We start from the raw sequence: 23,991 nt of genomic DNA, 5'->3' as shown, positions 1-23,991 counted from the left end.
GAAGCCCGGGACACAGCAGCTGAAAACGGAACAGCGGCTGACCCAGCTGCTGAAACTGAACAGCAGTTGACCCAGCTGCTGAAACTGAACAGTGGCTGACCTCAGCGCTGTGGGACCAACCCAGCAACCCCCCAGCTGCTCTACCCCAGGCGTTGGCGAGAAAAGCCTGGTCTGCTGGGGGGGCGGGACGCACTAGGTGCGTCCCCCCCCCCCAGCAGACCAGGGAGACGTGGAGAGGCTTTTCTCGCCGCGGAGGACGCAGGTGGCGGGACCGCGGCACGTCTCGGCGGTCCCGCCGCTCGCGTCCTCCGTGGCGAGAAAAGCCGCTCCGCATCTCCCTGGTCTGCTGGGGGGAAGTGCCCCCCGCACCTCCAGAGGCAGCGACAGTGGGGGAGGCACCCCACACTAGCGGGGCCCCCCAGTTCGTAACTAGGGGTCTGACTTAAGTCGGACCCACATAACCCGGGGACAGCCTGTACTGCATAGAGGTGAAGCTTGAGGACCATGTGAATGCCCTGCAGATTTCTGGCAGTGAGACTCCTCTGACAAATGCCGTGGATGTTGCCACTGCCCTGGAGTGCGCCTTAGGTAGAGTCTGAAGGGGCTTTTTGAGGATCAAGTGACACGTGGTGATGCAAGAGACTATGATGTTGTACAGACGCTGGGAAGACAATGGATTGCCCTTGGAGTGGTCTGCTATAGATACTATTAGGCGGTCGATCTTGCGCCAGGTCCATGTTCTGTCTATATAAAATGCTATAGCGTGACATACATAGAGGGTATGGAGTAGCGAGTCTCAAATAGAGGCATGTGGCTTCGGGTAAATGATGGGTAAAATGAAGGATTCGTTGACATGAAACTGTGTCGTGACTGGATGGATACGCAACGTGACTGAGTCCTTGTTGAAAACCATAAAGGGTGGCATTGCCATTAATGCCACCAGTTCGCTAATCCTACAGGCAGATGCAATTGCCAATAAGAATACCACTTTCATGTTGAGCATAGATAATGATGTGTTGGCTGGTGGCTCGAAGGGTGGGTACATTAACGTGTTGAGGACCAAATCCAAGCTCGAAGCGGGGGGCACGGGTCTTTGTGGTGGTTTGAGGTTTGCTATTCCCTTGAGCAGTCTCTTAGTCATGGGATGAGCAAAGATGGAATGACCTTCGATGGCGGCATGGAAGGCGGTGATTGCTGATAGGTGAACTCTCAGAGTAGAGATGGAAAGATCTGCCTGGTGTAGGGAAAGGATATAATCAAGAATTTTATGCATCGGTGCCAAGTGTGATTCGATGTCACTTTTCTCACACCAAGCCACGAATCTTCTCTATTTTGCCAGGTAAGTCCTTCTTGTAGTTTGTCTTCTACTGTTCAACAGTACTGTCGTCACTGCTTCTGAACAAAGTTCCTCTTCTAGTCCGAACCAGCAAGGAGAGACACTGTCAGGTGGAGGGTCTTTGGTCTGGGATGTAGCAGGGACCCTAGGTTTTGAGAGAGAACGTCTGGGAGAAGTGGCACAGGACGTGGTGGTACCAGGGACATCCTGTGAAGGAATGGATACCATGGTTGTCTTGCATAGACTGGGAATCTTTTCCAGAGTGGAGGACCTCATCCGTCTTTTCTGCGAACAACTTGTTTTTGTCAAAGGGAAGGTCTTCCACTTTTATGTGAATCTCCTTTGGAACTGTTGCGGAAGTAAGCCAAGATGAGCACCTCATGGCTATTACAGTTGCAGTTGTGCGGGCTGCTGTGTCCACCACATCCAGCAAGATCTGCAAACTTGTTTTTGCCGCCACAGAACCCTCCTGCACAAGGGACTTTAAGAGGGGACGCTTGCTTTCTGGCAGGTATTGAAGAAGCTGTGCTATCTTTTCATAACTGTCAAAGTTGTGATTCGATAACAAGGCGGCATAATTAGAAATACGTAGGAGCAGAGTTGCCGAGGAGTATACTTTCCTGCCGAATATGTCTAGCTTTTTGACATCTGGTGTTGTCGTATACTGCGGTGTTTTGGCCTGCTGTTGTGCTGCATCTACCACCAGTGAATTTGGTTGTGGGTGATTAAAGAGGAATTCTAGATTCTTGGAAGGGACAAAATATTTCTTGTCTGCTCTCCTGCAGGTTGGTGGCACTGAAGCTGGTGTCTGCCAGATGATGACTGCTGCTTCCATAATGGCTTCATCAATAGGGATGGCAACTTTCGTGCTCTGCTTTGGGTACAAATTTTTCAGCAGTCGATGCTGTTTCGTTTGTGCTTCTGTTAGCTGGATTTCCTGGGACTGGGCCACACATCTGAAGAGTTCCTGGAACTGTTTGAAGTCATCTGGCAGAGACGTGTTGTCAGCCGACGGTCAGGGCAGTGTGTGTGTGTATGTTTCCGAGAAAAGGTTTAACGTCCGGGGTCCCATCGCAGAGGGTGGCCAGCAGGCCAACAGACGCCCCGTTATATAGGAAGAGCTTATTACACCTTAGATTTTAGCTGCTAGAACACAGGGGTTCCTTCACAGAGGGCAGCCTAGGAAAGGCTGAAAAGGTGCCCCAACGGATCTTGTCACCTGGGAGTGACACAGATCCAAACGCCCAAGCTCTCCCTATGTCTGTCCCTTTATGACCGGCTGAAGTTCTTTTAAATTGTGCTTGGTTCTATTACAGCAACTGAAGGAGTCAGGTTAAAGCTTAAACAGTTACAGGTTTATTGAGGAAGCTTATAAATCATATGGTTGCAATGGCTATTGTTCTATTTCTTAACTATTAGCAAAATATAGGTCTTAAAAATGGTTACAAAGAAGATAAAGATAGAAAAATAGAAATAATGGTACCAAGTAACAGCTTACTCTTTCTATGTGTACACTTAAGACAGAGGACCACATCCAGGTACCATTTTTACCCCCTTCTGTGCCTCTCGACTCCAGCATGTCAGGCCAGGGCCGGTCCCTCAATTCCTAGGAAAGACGAAAATACGAGGTGGGCGTCCCCATAGAACCTCGGGAGGTCAAACACCTAACCCGACCAGCAGGTAGAGGGTAGAATGACACTCAAAGTGAGTGTATGCTGGGCCCATCTTATATACCCATGGGGTCACGTATTTCTCTTTCTTATCTGTAATGCCAATTGATGCTGGTCTGTCTGCTGTGAGACCAGTTCTTACAAGGGAGTTGTGAACTTAATTTACACTTGTAAGAGAGATTTGAGATGATTAAATTGGAAGTACGGGACATTGTTTTCTCAGTGGGAAATTCCCCTCCCAGGGACTGTGTGTGTTCGAATCAACATAGGTGCCAGCCGCAGCCTCGAAGCCAGCTTATTGACTTAACTGCTCTCTATCCACATATCTGTGTTTCAGCTTCTCAGGATCAGATGAGCCAGCATAGACTATGCTGATATTATTGCTCCTTCTCTGCCCTGTGCTTCAGAGGCAAATAAAATGGATGATATGGGGTTAGTCTGTCTGGCCACACGTGTCTGCCGGGAAAATCGCCTCATCCAGCAAAGAGGATGAACGGTCAGGAATTGGATTTTCAGTCTGCTGGTCCTCCGCTTCTGACAACTGTCCGTCTTTCAAGTCCGACTGCTGTATTGTGACGCCCGGGCTGCGTGCTGGAGAAGTGTGAGGTGACGACTATGGTGCTGCTGTGACAGAGTACCCTACTATCAATGGGCTGTCGTGTGAGGGTTGTTGGTGCACACTGTGATGGGAGTGTGAACGCGACAAATACGGAGAACCACAGCGATGATCATAATATAGAACCGATGGGTGAGGCGACAAACACCTGGATGACCTACAACTGGTATGTTGCCTCTTGTAGCTGGCACGCGGAGAATAGTGATAGCGTGGTGACTATCTACATGGTGGAAAGTAGGATCGGTGCCTGTAGTAGTCGCTGTAGAGCAAGTGACCATATGGGGAATAGAGTCTGTGATAGGACTGCTGTCTTGGGCTGTGGTACCGGTAGGTATGGTGCAGAGGTGACACATACATTGGAGAAGAAGGGGAAGAACCTCGTGAAAATTGTGGAGAAGGGAAGTGGGGGCAGGGGTCCCCTGTGTCCGTGTTGTAACAGATGCCTTTGCCGGAGGCTCTGCTTGTATCAGTGCCGGCTCTGGCTCCTGCATTTGAGTAAGTTGCAGCACAGCTGTATTTGCCGGTGCCAGGGCTGTTTGTAACTAGGGAGTACCACGCAGCGCTGGCAACAGTGCTTACTGTGTTGCCGGTGCTGGGAGAGTTCCCACTGGTGCTTCTGCAGCCCGTGCAGGTAGCTGCTGCTCCAGCACTGCTTGTGGAGCTAAACGGAGAGGTGCCGGCACCCTTGTAGTACGGGCGCCACCTGACAGCACTGAGGCTGCTTTCAGCACCAAAGAGGCTCTTTCAGATGCCACAGCCTTCTTCATTTTTGTCCCCGACCCAGGTACCGAGGGTCATGGGACAGAGCCAGAAGGCCCTGGCTTATCACTCGCCATCCTCTCAGGCGGGAGCGATCTGGCAGGGGAGATCTTTTTTCTTTTATCTGCCAGCAGTTCAGGGGAAGAGACCCTTCTCATCTGGGTCCCCCCAAGTTGTCCAGCATTCAAAGTATTGGGGTCCAGTGCCTTATCCAGAAGGAGCATCTTGAGGTGCATTTCCCTGTCTCAACAAGTGTGTGCTCTCATTTTTGATCAGTGCCCGCATTTTTGGGGAATGTGGTTTTCCCCTGAAAAGCGTATACACGCTGAATACCCATCAGAAACTGGCATGGGCTCACTGCATAGGGCACACTTTTTAAAACCTGGAGATCCAGGCATGACTGGGTTAAAGGTTTTCTGTTAAATTTCCCAAGGCTAAGCTGTCAGTCAGTGACAGAGGGGAGCCTCAAGGAAGTGCTAACAAGTCTCTTTTCTTCTTTTTTTTTTTTTTTTTTTTTTGTAGATGAGAAGTACAGTGAAGAAAAGTTAATTTACAATTAACTAATTTACAATTAACTAATTACAGATCCCCTGGCGGGGAGGAGAATTGCTGAAGGGATGAGAGAATCGAAGCTCTCTCTGTGCCAGGGACGGTTGAGAGGAATTGACAGGTAAGCCAGGTGCGCATGCAGATCAAAGACACGAATGGCTTGTGCTGCACACCATGCATGCGCGACCTGGCTGAATACAGCTATGCAAAGCCTCCGAGCTGCGCCGCCCGGAGGAGCCCAACACCATGAGTGGAGCACCCACAGGGACCACTCAGAGAAGAATTAAAGGCTGTTTACACTGCCTCTTTACTGAACTGTAACTTCCTCACTCAGAAGTGTGAAAAAACATACACCACCCTCCCAAGCCCAGCAAGTCATAGCACTATAAAGTGCCAGTATAAACAGGCTCTCAGTTCTGGGAGATGCACTCCCAGCACTATTAACTACCCCCCTCATGTAGGTTTACCTAGAGCAGTGTTTCTCAACCAGTGGTACAAGTACCTTTAGGGGTATACTCAAGAGAAGTCTGGGGGGGTACGTCAACACAACTGAAATTTGGAGAAAACTGAATTTTTGTTTTAAGTTTTACAGCACTTTATTATTTTTGTACTCTTTACACCCAGAAGTGTCATCACCCACCCAGCTACAATTAAGCTGTTTAAACAAATGTGTTGCAATAGTAGAAAAAATATAGGTGTGTCTGAAAACTGTAGGTACCGGGGATACTTTTTTTTGAAAAAGGGGTACTTTATTTAAAAAAAAAAAAAAAAAAAAAAAAAAAGATTGAGGGACGCTGATCTAGAGCAGTAGAAGAGCTCTCAACCAGGGCTGGTGCTATGACCACACTGCTGCATTAAAGCACCGCTGCAGCAGCACTTTAAACTCAGCAAAGCTCTAGTTTAGATTTTTCCTCACGTTATACTTTCAGTTCATCACTATTATACAACCAGACAGACAAGAGGCTGCTGATTGTACTTTTGAAGTTTAATGGAATTTATCAGAGATGAAATGGCTCACCACTTGCCATATTCTAAAAGTCATATAGGGCTGTTCTAGATACTCAAGCATATGGAGTTGTATTAATATTGTTGTGATGAACATGGTGTAAGAATTTATACATACTAGTAATTTTTGTTAAGAGACCAGAAGAGTAGTCTAAAGAAACATAGATGGATCATCTCCTTGGAAGGGAAGTGATAGCATTTCTAGATCACAAATCTTCTAGGTAACAAAAGCTACCTTTAATGAATTAGTCTTCCCCCTCCTACCCTGTAATTAACTGCAGAACATTTTCAGTCAAGTTAATCTAATGGTCATTAGCTTATTTATATCGTGATAACCTCTAAATGCCCTAATCAAGGTTGGCGCTCCAATGTGCCAGGTAAGATAAAAACATCAGTAAAAAAGAACACCCGAAAGTTCATAGATGAGAAAATTATCACAGTACAATTTCAGCAGCCCAATTATTGACTTTTTTTGTGGTGAATGTTCTCGTGGTCTTTAAAACACACAGGGAAAGGAGGAGAATGAGGGTTTTAAAGATAGAATTTTCATCTTCTCTCAGGATGGTTTTCACTCAACTGGAAAAGTTAAATTTGTTTCTGAGAAAACTGTCAAAGTGTAGATTCACATTCTGGTCTTCAGAATCTCTATAACTGCAAGGCCCAAATATTTATTTTGATAACAGCCTTTACGCGACACTCCCTCTTTATTCCCAAGAGCAAAAACAACACATTCCAAACATATATAACATGGTAAAGGTAAGAGCAATCAATCCCCACCCTCCCCAATTCCATTCTCTGCAGAGTCAAATCCATCTTGTGAGTATAACTCTCACTAAAGAAGTCTGGTACTACATCAGGATAGGTTATTGATCAAAGGAAGGAAGGAGAGATTATAAAACTGCCTTGAAAACCCCCTAACAACATATTTAACTCATCTGAGGCTGATGGTGTGGTGTACAGAAATTGCCACGTATCTATTAACATTTTAAAGAGTGGTGGTTGGCTCTTAACTCTGAAGCATCCTTTCCCCCCGTTGGGAGCATTCAAAGTTGTAATTTATTAAGAGACTTCTCTACAGTAGAAGACCTGCACTAAGACAACTACCTATCCATGGCTATGAACAAAATGCATTTTAGAAGTTTAATATAACATAAAGATAAAAATTAAATAAAAGCAGAAAAAGATATTTCACACAAACTGTTGGAGCAGAATTTACAAATTCTACAGAAGTAAAACTGACAGTTTTCCCAAGGATCAAAATAATGAATAGATTTTACACAACTTCTAACAGTTCAAAAAATCTCCCAATCCATTGGTCAATTCACAGGTTAGTTATACCCGGTTTATTTTTTGTTTTCTACTCACCACAGGTCAAGTTTGCAAGAAGCCACTAACCTGTACTGATGAGCTTTACTCTGTGCGGAACACTCAGTTATGCATTATTTTGATAGCATCAAGTTTCTCACAATGGTCCTGCCATCAGCTCCTTCAGCAGTAAGCATGTTTCAGAAGATGGCAGAGGCAAACATTTGGGTCTAACGGGACAAGAAATTACAGCTTCAACTGAAGTCTGCATTATCCCACAACCACAGCTGTTGAGCATGGTATCAGCCAGCCTGGAAAGCTGTTCCTAATTAGGGAAGAAGCAGTCAGCATGTCAAGAAGCACAGCAACCGCTGGGACCATGTCAATGTAAAGAATTGGACTAATGGTCTATATTTGGTGTTTAAAATAGAAAGGAAATCAAACAAACATAGAAAATATAATTGAATGTAGCTACTTGGCTTCATTTATACAGGTTGAACCTTTCTAGGCTGGCTCCCTTGGGACCTGACTAGGCCGAATCACAGAACATGCTGGACCTTGGAAGGTCAATATTGTCTAGCAGCATTACCAACACTTCCACTGCTTACTGGACATTTAGGGTTAAACTACAGCAGTGGTCTCCAACCTTTTTAAGCACAAGATCACTTTTTGAATTTGTCAGTCCAGGCTCTACCTCAAACCCAAACACCCCTGCTCCACACCTTTGACAAGGCCTCACCCTCCTCATCCTGTGAAGATGGGGTATAGGAGAGGGGGACAGAGTGACATCAATACTTCCCTGCCTCTGACTCCCCCATTCTGCACAACACGGAGGAGGCTCCTAGGGGGGCAGCTCTGAGGGTCTGGGCAGGAGCAGCAGGGCAGTGGGGGGAGGGACAGCTGAAGTGCAGGCACTTGAGAGCCTAGCAGCCAAACCAGTCAGGGTCATTTATCAGAGACTCCCAAGATCTACTGGTTGGCTGAACTGGATCACTGAACTGGATTACTAAACTGGAGCTAAAAAACAGAACAGAACACTGGGAGCTAGTACTCATGGTGCAAACAAACTTTATGGTACCATGGGAAAGTTAGCCACACCTATGATAAGTGGACATCCAGCTAACTAAAATCATGCTGTACCACAGATGTTGCTGGACCAGGAGAGTGCTGGGTTAGAGAGGTTCAACCTGTATTACACTGTGTCTGCTAAAACCCCACAACCTTTTACCAATCTGATCTTCTCTGGAGAAAATCGTAAATTATGTTGCATTTCTATTTAATGCATGAGCACAGGCACAGCTTTAGCAGAGGCAAAAATCTTATTCAACTTCAACAAGCTAACCCTGAGTGAAGGCAAGAATGAAAATATTATATGGCTCTGTCTAGCTGCTCTCAGCCATCAAATGAACATAAAGAACTCAGGTGCAAATAGCAGCTGAACTTAGTCTAGCTTTCTTCTACCATTTCTTAGGAGAATGATAAAGCCACTGATCTAAAATTGCACTCCAACAGTTTAAGTTTTTTTTTTAACCCATCAGAAAACAGCACAACCTCTCCAATTTAGATGCTGGTCTCCTGATATCGTGCAAATACATGTGCAGATTCAATCTGAGCAAGAGATTCTAAACCAGCATTATCTATGTTGCCAACCATAATGATCTTACTGTAAGTCTCATATATTTGATGTTATACTAAAATTCCCAGAGGCATGTGATTAGCAGAGATCTACACTTCTGTTTAAAAAAATTAAATAATTTTCTAGCCCTGATGTTTGCAGAGAAAAGCTGGAAAACATAACAAGTATATCCTGAGGACTCAAAATCCAGAAGGAAAGAACGCTAAAGTGTTTTAAAATGTAATTATCAAATGAATCAATCATAATTTTTGGAGGGGAAAGTGGCTGAAATGACTTTTGAAAATTTGATTTGGCTGTACTGATAACCTCACAGCTGTTCTGATGCTGAACTTTTTCATCTCACCATGACAAAAGATATCAGTTGAAAAGATGATGGAACAATTGCTTATATGAATCTACTCACTATAACTGTATTAAGCTCAGCTCTACTCTGGCGGTACATGAATTTCAGAACGTGCTAATTATGGATGAACTACGTGCAATAAAAAGTTAACTCTGCCAGTCCAAGTGGAAACGGCTAAGGCAAAAGTCTGCTTCATTGGCCACAAACAACTATTAGAGCAAATATACTGATTAGTTTAGCAAGCTATATTAATGAATGAAAGCATATTAACATTTGTGTTATTTTCCTCTTGTCTGGAGGATTTTAAAAAATATGCTGATTTCAACAATACCATGGATTAGTGTGAACAATGGAATTTCTGAGAGGCAATCATTTCTGTTAATCCCATGATTTCCTTCAATCATGCTACTACAGAGTACAGCTGTTCCCACAAAATGCAGAAAGAGTGGTTTGTAAAGTTATGTTTCACGTGAGAGATCACCAGCAATCTAACTCCTAAATGAGTCACTGTTATTCTAAGGCTTGCTGTGAAAACAATGTTGGTGTGCCCACTATAAGATATTTTTAATGTCTCTAAATAATACTTTGCACTACTATACAATAGATATAACCAGATCACGTGAACCAAACTACTGGATCACAGTACTATTGAATAGTGATAGAAATGTAGCCGTGTTAGTCTGGGGTAGCTGAAGCAAAATGCAGGACAATGTAGCACTTTAAAGACTAACAAGATGGTTTATTAGATGATGAGCTTTCGTGGGCCAGACCCACTTCCTCAGATCAAATAGTGGAAGAAAATAGTCACAACCATATATACCAAAGGATACAATTAAAAAAAAAATGAACACATATGAAAAGGACAAATCACATTTCAGAACAGTAGAAATCAACAATGGAAAACCCACCGACTCATACAGTTACCTACATGCTTCTAGCTCCCATCCAGAACACACCACACGATCCATCGTCTATAGCCAAGCCCTTCGATACAACCGCATCTGCTCTAATCCCACTGACAGAGACCAGAAGCTTCAGGATCTCTACCAAGCATTTATAAACCTCAACTACCCACCCGGAGAAATAAAAAAGCAAATTGAAAGAGCCAGACGAATACCTAGAAACCATCTACTTCAAGACAGACCCAAGAAAACCAACAATAGAACACCACTTGTCATCACCTACAACCCCCAACTTAAACCTGTTCAACACATTATCAATAAATTACAACCTATACTGGAACAGGATACCATACTCCAAGAGGCTCTGGGAGACAGACCCATAGTCTCCTATAGACAACCACCTAACCTCAAGATGATTCTTACCAACAACCACAGGACATACCACACTAATACCAACCCTAGTACCTTCCCTTGCAACAAACCCTGTTGCCAGCTTTGTCCACATATTCATTCTGCTGATACCATTATTGGACCTAACCAAGTGAGTTATAAGATCAAGAACACATATTCCTGCACATCCAGAAATATAATTTATGCTATTATGTGCCGAAAGTGTCCGTCTGCTATGTACATTGGACAAACGTCTCAGACACTTCGCCAAAGGATTAATGCCCACAAAACAGATATCAGACAAGATCACAAAGAAAAAACAGTTTCTTGCCATTTTAAGCAGAAAGGACACTCTCTCAATGACTTAACCACCTGCATTCTGCTACAAAGACCTTTTACATCTGCACTTGAAAGGGAATCCTCTGAACTGTCATTCATGTTAAAATTCGACACTCTCCGAGAAGGAATGAACAAACACTCAAACTATCTTACCCATTACCAAGATAGCTTCCCCAATTATCACCTCTAATACCATTAGCTCACAGACATCCCACTCTCCCCACCTCTAATATTATCAATTCACAGACACTTACCTTCCTTCCTTCTCCTCCCCCCCCCCGCATTCCCCTCCTGTTCTGAAATGTGATTTGTCCTTTTCATATGTGTTCATTTTTTTAATTGTATCCTGCAAGCGGGTCTACTGCTGGAAAGGGCTGTTCCAGCCAACCTTGAGCAGCCCCTGCCTGTGGCAGGGGTAGAAAGGGAGCTGCTCCAGCCATGCTAGAGCAACACTCCACACACCTGCACTCTTCTGAAATCCTTTAACTGGTTAAACAATATATTTAACCAGTTAATCAATTAAACAGGATTTTACATCCCTACTCATAACCTTAAGACATTTCTGATAGGTTAGAGCTTGTCTTACAACCTTAATTAATGTTAACATACTATTTTTACTATAGCATTTCCTAGTCTCATTTAGTCAGAATTCCTGCCCCCTTCTCCTTATCCCAGCATCCCAACTTCTCCTCCCAACTTTCCAGCTCTTTATCACAATCTTTCCTTTTTGCACTCTAACTCATCAGATCTATCACCTCCTTCCCTTTGCCCTAATGCTTCTCAGTTCCAATGTCCTTGCCCAGCCTGTATAGCTCAGTCTTCCCTTTTCTACTGGCTCCCAGTACCACTATGATCCTACTTCTCTCCCTGGTTCCAACTCCATTTCCTTTTCCAGCCAGTCAGTCATTCTCCAAACCCACCTGACCACCCATACCCCCCTTCTCTTTCAAGCTCCTTGTCCAAATCTTATTCCCTTATATAGGTCTGACTCTTGTCTTCTTTGCATTCAGATCAGGCAGCTTCCTCCTTTACATTGCCTGGACCCATCGCAGAATGGTGATGGGATATGACCCTGGGAACTCAAGAAAAAGACAGTATCTTTGCAGTCAGTGCTGGTGCACAACATGGCTTTGAGTAGCCCAGAGCTACATCTGCAGGAAAAAGGTCTCCTTGGCCCTGTGTTAGAGCATACCCCATGTGCATAAGCTCTGTTGGGAATTTAACTGCTAAAATTTAAGTCATCCCTAAGAAGGGTACTGAATCAGGGAAGTACAACCTGTATTATAGATTTAAAATACAATTAGTTTTAAAAATAAAGTAACTGTAATACATTCTAGGAAACTGTGGATATCACAAACTAATCTGTCTCTCTGTATATATATATTAGAGATTTGTGTTCTGTCTCTCTGTTCCTTCAAGAACTCCTCCTAAATGTTAAGAGCCAGGGCCATCAAATTTCATATGCAGCTTCCTCTTACCCTAACTTAAAGCAAAGCCAGGGTTTGGCTGTGCCAAGAAAACAGAAGTGCTGGGAATGGGACTGTTTTCCATAACATGGAAAGGAAGTGGCACAGACAGAAGGGACACAATATTGAACGTGGCCACCAGGGACAGCAAGACCACAGGGAAGAGCTGTAATAACAGAGAGATCACTGAGGGCAGCCACACCACCAAGAAAATGGCCAGCAAGGCTAGAGGTCTGCCATCCTGCCTGCTACCAGACTGAGGAAGTAATCCTCCTGCACCAAACCCTTTCCCCTGCTTGACCCCTGGGAGGAGAGAGAAGGCCTCTGACAGCTGGAGGAAGGGAGGAGAGAGAAGGTCCCACCAGACGGGACCTCCCATCCTGACCTCCTCCTCGCTCCCCAGCCTTCATTCTCTCACTCTCCTATACATCCAGCCTCCTACCCTGCCCCCCCCAACACCAAGGACCTCTCATGACTCCTGCACCCCACACACCACTAACCCCTGCCCTAAAGGACCTGGGCAACACTGGGTAAGTCTTCTATTAAGAAGAAACCATGAGAATAATTGAGATTCAACATGCATTTAAAGTCTAATGTAGACTATGTATTGTCTTTCAGAGCGTAAAATTTTCAAAGGCACCTAAAATGATTTTGTAGCGTAAGTCCCAGTATATCTTAGGGCTTTTGAAAATTTTATTCACATTCAACAAGGACTGAAGATTTCACATGTCAGAAGCACAATTTTCCTTCCACTCCCACTAAAAGACTTGCATCCAGTTATGAGATAATTCTAGGCATGCCCAGTTATTCTCTCTCCCCAATGCAACTGTCTTCCATACCAGATATATAACAGCACTACTGCAGTCTTTCCTCTCAGATACTTTCTATAGGTTACTGACTGTATATCTCTGAATAATATTTGGCTCGGTGTCAGGGAAAATATATTGGGATGGAAAGGGGGAAAAAAGGTTAAATAATAGATAAGCACATTTTTCACATTTGAAAAATGGGAATTTGAATCAGAGTTACTGAAATATAGTGAAACTGGTGTCTCAATCTCAAAGAAGGAAAAATTAAAATAATTTAGATTATCCTTTTTTAAAGTGTTTTTATGAAACCAGAATGCCTATACAAGAAATATAACATTAACCAAAAAGAAAAAAAAGTAGGATAAATAAACACTGCCATTTATTGAAAACGATCAACAGGATGGTGAATGTGTATTGGTCCGCAAAAGATTAAAAACAAACACAAAAAGACAAAGACATTGGCGGTTAGAGGGAGAATCAAAACAGGAAGTCAAGAGGAGACTCAGAACAATTACTGTAGTGGAGTCTCTTCAAACAGGAAATCTGCTTGTATTTTACATTGCACATAACCAAAGAACTATAATCTAGCAAATTTCAGCTCCTTTCAAAGAGTAATCTGAAACATTTCTACATTAAGAAAGGACACATTTCACTTTACTTTCTAGTATGGATACATTAATAAAGCTTAGCTTTATACTGCAGTGAAGCTGCCTCCCCAGGAACTGGCTGAGTATAACTGATACCATTAATTAACTGATACTTATTGGTTAAATGGTTAATCAGTAAAACTCTAGCATCCCTACTATACAGCAAAAGTAGATGCAATCTCAAAAACCAAGGATGCTGCCAATCTATTAATTTTGGACTTGTCTATGTAGTGCAAGGCACTCCAGAATGGTGATATCTGTAAAGTGTTCTAATGTGCTATGCTCTGCTATATGCAGACCCAGTTGGTACACTCAAACAGGTATCTTGTTTGTGCTAATATACTCTTATATTAACACAATCTACATATTTTAGAATGCACTAGCAAAGTCTACAAAGGGTAGTTACAGATCATACACTTCTGGTGTGTCTGCCTGTGCCAGGTAGACAAGCCCTCAGACTCATCAATAGTTGGCCTGCCCAAGAATGCTAGCTACAATGGAAATAAATTCCATCTGATCATTTAGAACACCCCTCTTACCAAAGATGATGGATACTCTAGTGCCAAAATTGACACTATACAAAAACTTTCTTGTACAACTTCAGCTCAAATTAGAGAAGAATGAACACCAAACTTTAAATTGACCCTGCTGTTAAAGTTTAACAATGGTAGGTTTGACTACAGTAGAGCCTATTCCTAATAAATGTCTTTACTGACACAATTATCTTACAGCAGCAAGTGATTGGATCTATTCTGTGATGACCTTAAAGTTTCGGAACTTGCTCCCATCCTTGATCATAGACAACTGTTACCATTTTAAAATAATGCATCTGTTCGCTTTTTTTCTCTTTTAAATTATGGTTTTTAGAGCACTTTCCTTTCCCTCTCCTTTACATGCCCTTTTCTTATCTTCTCATTTGATCTTCTGGTTTTCAGTTTGAAAACTGTATTGTGATTCTTTATTCTTTAAAAATATATTATGATTTATTGTGCAAAGTCTGTATATGGTGAGGAGTGAGAGAGACAGTATGAAACCATCAGTCTAAGAGAGTTTAGTTATGGTCTTTGGTTGGATTATGAAAAATGAGGCTGCATGCTGCCAGAATACCAGTCTTCCACTAATAGAGCCCTATGTCCACAAACTTCTATCTTTCCCAAAAATCATCTCTCAGACCTTGTGTGCAAGCATTCGGACTATGACCTCCATCACTTTTCACCTTTGGTTCCAGAGTTGCATTCCTCCTAGGAGCACAAACTGAATGGCAAAACTTTTTCTTGTAGTGGAACCTGAACATTTGGCATTTCAGATTTATCCGTACTGCGCTTAAGCAACATTGCCTAAGACTCTATATTTCAATTTTTGGCCTTCGATGCAAAGGCAGGGGATAATATGAAATTACTATTTCCTTTAATAAAGAGTTTTTTTATTTTGTATTTTTTAGAGTGTTCCACAAGGAAAAAATGTGTTATGGTTCCCTATGTCTTTGGTAGACCACAGGTCTGGTATCCCATAACACATATCTGGTCCCCAAGGCCTGAGGCTTCCCCCAACCCCCAGCATTAGGGGGCCGGTGCTAGTGCTCCAGTCCTGTGGCCTTCTCCCACCAAGACCCCAAACCTCCCCTCCACTCCTGCATCCTACCTCCTGCTCAGCCCTCCCACCTCCAGCACTTTCCTGCACTCTTCCTGCCATCTAGACAATACACCTCTCCCAGCAGCCCCTTCCCATACACTTAACTCCTCATTTTTGGTGCCACCCCCAGAGTACAGAGGAGCCAATAAAATCTACTAGCCTGGGCCCTCCTAGGCTCTGACATGTCATGGGAATGTCTTTCTGCTTCTCAATAAGGGTTTTTGTTTGTTTTTGCTTCACTTTTCTGCAGCCCCTGACTGATTTTTCTGTGATCAGTGGCCCCGGACTATGATGACCATATTTTCTGAACTAAAGTTAGGGACCTCCCACTCCTGGAGGTAGTACTCTCCAGGTCAAGATGGACACATGACCAGAAGAAAAGAGTGAAATGTGACCCCTTTCAGAACTCCTCCTACCGTCCTCCTACCAATAGAGATGGGTTTGGCCTCCACAGAACCTCCCATGCAACTATCCTGCAATTGCATTAACCCAACTTGTATTGCTAGGGGAATTGTTCACTCTAAGATTTTCCTCCCATGAACGGAGTGAATTTTGTCTCGTGCACCAGTATTAAGTTCATGTGCACTTGTTTGAATGTGTGCCACAGTGGCACCCAAGTTATTAATAAATATCTTATAAACCTTTCCCTTTCCCTCTGCTGCCATGTCTCCCACCCTTCCCTCAGCCCATCTGCTCCTCTGGTGCTTGCTGCTGCCCCCCCCCCCAACCCCTCACCCTCCTTTCCTGTCCTGGTTCCTGCCCTGGTTCCTGCCCTTCTCATTCCCCTCAGCCCTTTGGGGACCTGCCTCTCTCCCCATCCTCCCTGACCCCTGCACCAGCCCTCCTCTAACCCTGTGCACTCCTCCTCTAGCCCCACTCTAATCATCTGTTAGCTGCCTCTCTCCATCCTCTCTCCTAACACCTCCCTCTACCCAGTTGCCATGCCTCTCTCCTCTGGCGCCTGTTCCTCCCCTCCATGTCTGCCCTTCTGTTTCACCCTCACAATCCCTGGCACCTGCACCTTCCTGACACTTCCCCCTTCCCTCGCTGCCCCTGTCCTCCTCCTCCCTGGTGCCTACCCCCTCACCACCCTCTGCCCCATTTTCCCTCATGCCCCTCTGTGCCCTCAGGCGACTTGCTCCATCCCCTGCCTTCCTCATGCCTATCCTTCCTTTCAACCCCTCTTCTCCTGGTACCCATTCCTCCCCTCTTTTCCTCCCTCTTGCCACCATTACCCCTCCCTTCTCCTCTCCCAGCATCACCATCCTCTACCTTCTCCCACCCACACTGACATCTTCCCTCTCCTGCTCTTTTCCTCATTGTCTCCTCTTGGCCTCCTGGCATTTGTCTCTCCTACACCCTGCCCCTGGGCTCTTGCCCCTTTCTTCTATTGCCCTGCCCTCTCTCTCCTCAGCACAAGACCTTTCTTTCCTCATCCCCACTTAGTCCTCCCCTTGCCCTTTCCTTCACCTTCTGCCTTTGATGTGGAAAGCAATTTGCAGGTGCCAAAGCCACAGCACTATTTTTCGTAGTGTGTCCCGGCCCCATAAACCCCAGCAGCACTGGCCCCAGCTGCTGCCTGGGCGAGACTGCATGCCAGGACTGGAACAGAGGCCACCCACAGTGCTATTTTTATTATCAGGGCCCTGGTCCCCATGGGCTACCCAGCTCCAGCTGGAGTCAAGCAGCAGCTACACGAGGCCCATTCTGGTGAGGTTTCCCTGGCTGGAAAATGCCTCGTGCAGCTGCCTCTTGACTCCAGCTGGAGACAGGATACCCTCAGGGACTGGGACTGCGGTACTAAAAATAACACTGTGGGTGGCCTCTGCTGCAGTTCTGGCACCTACCAAGTCTGGGTACACCCTGCCTGCACTGTCCCAGCCAGGCTCTACACAGCTTCTACCAGGGCTCCAAGGCATGGAGATCAAGGAGCAGCTCTACTGCATTTTGCCTTGGACCCACCTGGCCCCCCAGCAGTGGCAGCTACTGTACTAACAAGCAGCCTGGAGAAGGAGGCAGTGCCAGACCAGGAGCCCCCATGGTGGAGGGGTCCCACGGGCAAGGGAGGGGCCTCACGCCACCAGAAGCTGAACTGGCAGCCTACGCACTCTGTTGGAAGGGTGGGGGGTGTGAGGGAGAGGCTGCTGTGCTGCACGAGGAACAATGGCAGTGCATGGAGCCATTTCTTGATTGCTTCTTCCTGCAAGCCAGTGACCCTATCAAGTAGTGAAATGCCCAGAGGGGCTTTCCAGCACATTTCACTGCTTGATGGAGACACCAGAAGAGAGTATTTAAATTCTGGACTATCCCCGAAAAATCAGGACATATGGTCAGTGTATCCCTGACACAAAAAATGCCCCCCTCGTCCCCAAGTTCACAACTTTGGTATCCAGCTGCCCTGTTCCTCCCTTCCTCTAATTTTTCTAGTAGTAAACCCGGAATTCATAAGCCTGGAGAAAAGAAGATATTAGAGTGAGATTCTGGAGTCTTGGGACTCTAGGAACTCTCAAATGCAGGCTGTGTAATCATAACTGGCTGGAGGGCAGGTATGTGAAGAATGCTGCTACTGACAGAACAAGCTTCTTTCTGTGTAAACAGCATGAGTTAACAGGATGAAAGCATTGTAAAATCTGCATGGACTCTCCACTTTCACTAATATGCACAAGAAAGCACTGAATATGCAGCTGTAACTAGCAGCAACCCCAACTTCAATTTCCTAAAAGTTAGTACTTTTTCAGGTGATCAAACACACAAACTTTTTTTCCTGCAGAGTTCCTTTTAGGAATGCCATCCTGGTTCATTTGGCATTTCAGACATGCAGCACCGTGCATTGGTGGGATCAATAAAGTGCACACCCAGAACCACTCTAATCCTCTAGCACAGTGGTCTCGAACCTTCTTAATCATGAGATCACTTTTTGATTTTAAGTGCAATCCAGGATCCACTCAAACCCAAAATTCCCTTGCCCCACCTCCTTCCCACCCCTGCTCCCTCTATCCTCCCTCACTTTTATCAGGCTGCGGGCAAAGGTGCAGAAGGAGTTCAGGACTGGAGCCAGGGGTCAGAATGTGGGCTCCAGCTGGGCACCACTTATCACACGTGGGTTCTGGGTGGTCGTGCAGGGGTCTAAGGCAGGCTCACATCCCTACCCTGGCCCTGCACCACTTCCAAAAGCAGCCAGCAAACTCTCTCCATCCTTCCCCCCTCTGTTCTGAGGAGATGGGATACAGGGTGAATGGAGGGGCATCCTAACATCAGCAGCCCACTTCCTCTTATTTCCATGCCCTGCACAGCAAGCATGAGACTCCTAGGGATGAGGGGCATCTCCAAGGCAGAGGGCAGGAGCAGCACAGTAGTGCTGCGAGGGGCAGATGAAGTGCCAGAACTTGATAGCCTCCCTGCCAAACCTCTCAGGATCACCTGTCAAAGGTTCCAAGATCTACCAGTAGATCCCGAACTACTGGTTGGGGATCACAGCTCTAGCAGTATAGAAATCAGAGCGCACACAATGTAGTTCAGACTTAACTTAAATTACTCTTTCATTAAGCAGTGCTCTGATCAAACACAACTAAGTTACAAGTTTATACATTGAGATCACTCTATTACTTTTCATTTGTAACTTTAATCATAGACTTCAGCATTTCTAGGGTTGAAAAGTTCTAGTGCAGTGGTTCCCAAACTTTTCAGCATCACGCCCCCCCTTTCTGATTTTTGAGAAACCCTCATCCCCCCTCCCTCCCAAAAAAATAGCAGCAAAACTTGGGGTGGGATTGATGGGGAGGGGGGGTGGCTGAGTCGCCTGGCACCCCTCCTGGAATTTCTTCACACACACACCCCCCAACCAATCTCCTCAGTTTGGGAACCCATGTTCTAGTGTATTAATCTAATACACCAGCTCTCTTAGCCTGACAATTGCAGTTTTTAGGCCATTGATATTAGAGGAATATACTGCAGTTGCATTTTTTTTTTAAAAAGAAACAGTTAAAGGACTATGTTAAAATATTTGACTTCTACAGAGAAAACTTACATCCCTTCAAGAATTTTATGCATTCAAATGTTGAAAATAAAATTGATGCATTTAAGGAAAAGTGATGCAAAGAGAGAAGTGAGGTCTAGAAGTTAGACAACCATAGTGAGCCCAGTTCTAGTCCCAACTCAGATTCCTGTAATGCCTTTGGGCATCTAAAAAATGATATGAATTTCAAAGTCACCTAGGTGATTTGGGAGCACAAATTGCTAAGAAAGTCAATGGGACTGGTATTCTTAAATGACCTGGATGCGTTTGAAAACCACACTCAATGTTCCACCTCACACAGACACAGCAGAAGGTTGGATACCATTTCCTATAAACAACAGCATGCAACATGTGAGCAAGGTGTGAGTACCTAAATGGAAGCAAGTTTAATTTCTCCCACTCTTCACTTTATTAATCCCTAGCTACTTTGACTGCACAAAATCATCTTTGTATTTAGATGGTTTATTTAGCTGTAAAGACCTACATACATCCACAATATTCTTCTGCAAGTCCTCTGTAATTATTACCTTTTATAAGACATAGACCATAAGAGGCGCTTTTCAGACCATGTAAAAGATATGATCTCTACTCTGAAATGTGTAGCAGAGACAAAATGTAACAGACACAAAGGCGGGGGCAGGAGGAGATTTTACAGAGATGAAAGGGTTACACCAATAAGATAATACTGTTGTTCTGGCTAGGCAGCCCACCAAGAATTGTGCAAATCAGTTACTGACTAAAGTAACAACAAAGCCAAAGTTTATGGGCTTATTACATGAGTTAGCAGGTGAGATTCGGTGTTCTGCAATGTGCAGGTCAGACCAGAAGATCATGATAGGTAGGCTCTTCAGGCCTTAAAATCTATGAGTCTATGAGAAGAAGCCTCCATCAATTAGGATCAAGGAGAAAACAATATTTTCATTGAAATTATGATGTAGGAACATCAAAGCAGCATAAGTTTATGATGGCATGGTGTTAAGAACTGCAATCCTGGAAGCAGAAAATGACAATGTCAACTTTGTCTAAATATTTATACCTATAATAGTTACAGGTATTATGCCCAAGCTGAGTGCAATTGAAGTAAGTTTGAAAAATTGTGTTTTTTTCAGTTTATCTTGTGCATTTGACAGCCTTTTATACATAGTAAACTGTGTTCCATGCAGAATCAATAAGTTGCAGGATCAAGGGCTAAATTAATCTGCATGAGTAGAATACAGCATATTCTGAAACCCACTCTGCAATTCCAGGCTCACCTCTATAAACCCAGGTAGAGGATTGGAACCTTAAGTTTCCCCCATTTATGTGCATCTATCATAAAGCAAAAGGAAAGAAAATATTTTTAAAGAAAATTAAAAAAATGTAAAACTACAAAAGTTGGCAGGGGTTGAAATATGTAGTAAAAAATCCAGTGTTTACATTTGTTCTGTTTTTTAAAATATTAATTAGATTTCAAGACAGTATCTCTTTAAGCTAAGTGATAGAAATGTAGCCGTGTTAGTCTGGGGTAGCTGAAGCAAAATGCAGGACAATGTATCACTTTAAAGACTAACAAGATGGTTTATTAGATGATGAGCTTTCGTGGGCCAGACCCACTTCCTCAGATCAAATAGTGGAAGAAAATAGTCACAACCATATATACCAAAGGATACAATTAAAAAAAATGAACACATATGAAAAGGACAAATCACATTTCAGAACAGGAGGGGGATACGGGGGCAGGGGGGGAGGAAGGAAGGTAAGTGTCTGTGAATAGATGATATCATTTGTCCTTTTCATATGTGTTCATTTTTTTTAATTGTATCCTTTGGTATATATGGTTGTGACTATTTTCTTCCACTATTTGATCTGAGCAAGTGGGTCTGGCCCACGAAAGCTCATCATCTAATAAACCATCTTGTTAGTCTTTAAAGTGCTACATTGTCCTGCATTTTGCTTCTTTAAGCTAAGGGACTGTCTCTACTATGGGGTAGATCCAAGCTGCAAGATTGATCTACTGGGGGTGGATTTACCAAGTCTAGTAAAGACCCACTAAATCAATCAGTGATCACTCATGTCAACTCTGACAGCCAGTTAATTGAAAGCTTAGCATGTTCCCCAACCCACATCACAGGAAAAGACATGGTACAGCCCTTCACTACTTTGCTCCAACTCACCCACATGGTTTAACTACCCTCCATCCCACTAACAGTCTTCCCCCTCAGAGGACACAACACCTTCCTTTCTTCTTCTTGTGTAGTGGACACTCACTCCCATTCCCTTCCCAGTCTGCATAGTCCCGTCAGCCACAACTGACTAGCAGAGGCCTTCTTCTTCCTCCCAATCGCCTCCTGGCTGGCAGGCACAATTTCCGTAGCCTTACCGCCCCTTTCCAGATCTTGTATCCCTACCCCCAAACCCTGGCCAACAGGCACAGCCTCCCAATTGCCAGCTGAAAGGCACAGCTCCTCTAGTTCCCACAAAACCCTTCCTGGCAGGCTGGCACAGCCTCACCTACCCTCCTCCAGCTCTACCACTTCCCTCTCCCCCCAGCCCTGGCTCATCGGCACAGCCACTTCTGGTCCCCAAGCCCCAAATGACAAGCACCACTCCCCTCTTTTCACTTCTCCTGCTTCCTCCAGCATAACTCCCCTCTATACTGCCCCCCCCAGCTACAGCTGACAGCACAGCCCCCTCTGTACTGCCTCCCCCAGCTACAGCTGACAGCACAGCCCCCCAATCTGACTGCCCCCCAGCTATGGTTGACAGGCACAGCTCCCCCCATACTGCCCCCCCCAGCTACAGCTGACCCCAACTACGGCTGACAGCACAGCCCCCACTCTGGCTCCCCCCCCAAGCTACGGCTGATGGCATAGCCCCCCCCCCCTTCTCAGATCGCTTCCTCCCAGGCGACGGGCACAGGCCCCCCACTCCGACTGCCCCCCAGCGCTGACTGACGGGCTGCCCCCCCCCGGCTGACAGGCTCAGCCCCCCCCCGGCCGCCCGCTCTCACCTGCCGCCCAGGAAGCTCCTGGCCAGCTCGGCCAGCTCGCCCGGCGCCTCCGCCCTGGTGAGGGCGGCGCTGCCCCGCACGGCCCAGGGCAGCGGATCCTCCGGGCCCAGGGGGGACGGGAAGTCCCGCGGGAGGGAGGCCAGGACATCCCGGGCCGCCGCGGGCAAGGCCATGGCCGCGCTGGGTAGGGCGCGGCCGGCGCCTGGCCTGGAGCGGGGGCGCCACGCGCCGCCAGGGGAGAGCGGAGCGAGCGCAGCCAGCGCCTGCGGGGCGGGACCAGGTGCGGGAGGCGGGAGCTGCGCGGGGAAGGGGCGGTCACGCGCAGGGGGCTGGCTCGCCGGGCCGGGAACCCCTGTCGCCCTTCCCCCCTGGCCGCGGGGCCCAGCGGCGGTAGCCGGGCACGTGCATCCTGCCGCCGCCAGCTCCGGGGCGCAATGAACCTGTCTGCCCAGGGCGGGACTGGCTCGGTCCGGCCCTGCCTGTGTGTACATGCAATTCATGATCTGAGGAAGTGGGTCTGGCCCAGGAAAGCTCAGCACCTAATAAACCATCTTGTTAGTCTTTCAAGTGCTACATTGTCCTGCATTTTGCTTCAGCCAAGGGTTTTCTGAGAGTAGAAAGGGGTTCCAGGCTGGAGCAGAAAGTTGGGGTGCAGACATCTGAAGGCTCCAGCTGGGGGTGCTGGGATTGAGAGGCTCAGAGCTGGGACAGGGGTTTGGGGTACAAGGGTGTTGGCTGAGGTGAGGGGTTTGGGAGAGGATATAGGCTCTGAGCTAGGGACTGGGATGCAGGAGGGACTGGGGGGCAGAGGGTGTTACGTGCCCGGGGGGGGGGGGGGGGGAGGGGGGGCGAAGGCAAAATTGGTGCCCCCCCCACCAAATAGTGGGGCCCCAAACCTGGCGCACAGCTGAGCCCAACCCAGGGAGGAGCTTGTACCACATCTTACCCAACCCCCTCCAGTTTGGGGCTGGGTCCCACACGCACTAACCCTCTGGCAGAGCTGAAGGGGTAGCTCCAGCGGAGGGGGGGGGGGGGGTAGAGGAGGAGCAGGTGAGCAGAGAGGACAGGGGAAGTGTAAGGGGAATATACTGGCACTTCAGTAGTGTGGCACCCAGGGGCCACTTCTCCTCACTACACCACTGTAAATAATCCCCCACTTAGGGTATTTATTGTTTAATGAATTACTTATTTTAGTAACTACACACATATAAATTATAAAGTTTTGTGGTTTACATTCTGGTAAATATTTTTTTCTCTTTAATTTGTTCATATCCCATTCTCATTAGGTTCATGTCTTTTTCATAAAAAATGTAAAATTCTTAAATATATTAAGTTTTATAAAACGTAAGAGAAATTAAAGTTATACAACCTAAATATGAATTTCATCACTATATTTCGTTCAAGCATGTAAAACCACTGTTACAGCAAATGAGTAACACATTGCTTTAATGAATACAAAGTAAAAAAGATTGTGAGCATATCACATTTATTGCAATAGAGAGGTAGCCATGTTAGTCTGATCTTGGTAAAACAAAAAGAAAAAAAAGTTATGTAGCACTTTAAAGACTAACAAGCTACCTAAC

The 23,991-nt window shown here is 45.6% G+C and overlaps 1 protein-coding gene and 1 long non-coding RNA gene across 2 annotated transcripts in view; one reads left to right on the top strand and one right to left on the bottom strand.

Annotated features, from left to right (window-relative positions):
- Window positions 1-22,718, bottom strand: part of PPM1F (protein phosphatase, Mg2+/Mn2+ dependent 1F) — a 64,143-nt gene extending 41,425 nt beyond the window's left edge. The window contains exon 1 of the mRNA XM_075898280.2: window positions 22,409-22,718. Coding sequence (XP_075754395.1) covers window positions 22,409-22,581 — 173 coding nt within the window. The 5' untranslated portion in view covers window positions 22,582-22,718. The remainder of the gene's footprint in view (window positions 1-22,408) is intronic.
- Window positions 4,898-10,067, top strand: LOC149520690 (uncharacterized). The gene is made up of 2 exons (XR_016348360.1): window positions 4,898-5,051; window positions 7,306-10,067. It is a non-coding gene; the product is annotated as an uncharacterized LOC149520690 (long non-coding RNA).
- Window positions 22,719-23,991: the final 1,273 nt, after the last annotated feature.

The sequence above is a fragment of the Pelodiscus sinensis genome, chromosome Z (assembly GCF_052426305.1).
Source record: "Pelodiscus sinensis isolate ZL-2025 chromosome Z, ASM5242630v1, whole genome shotgun sequence".
Classification (NCBI taxonomy): Eukaryota; Metazoa; Chordata; order Testudines; family Trionychidae; genus Pelodiscus; species Pelodiscus sinensis.
This window is presented reverse-complemented; position numbering and strand designations above follow the sequence as displayed.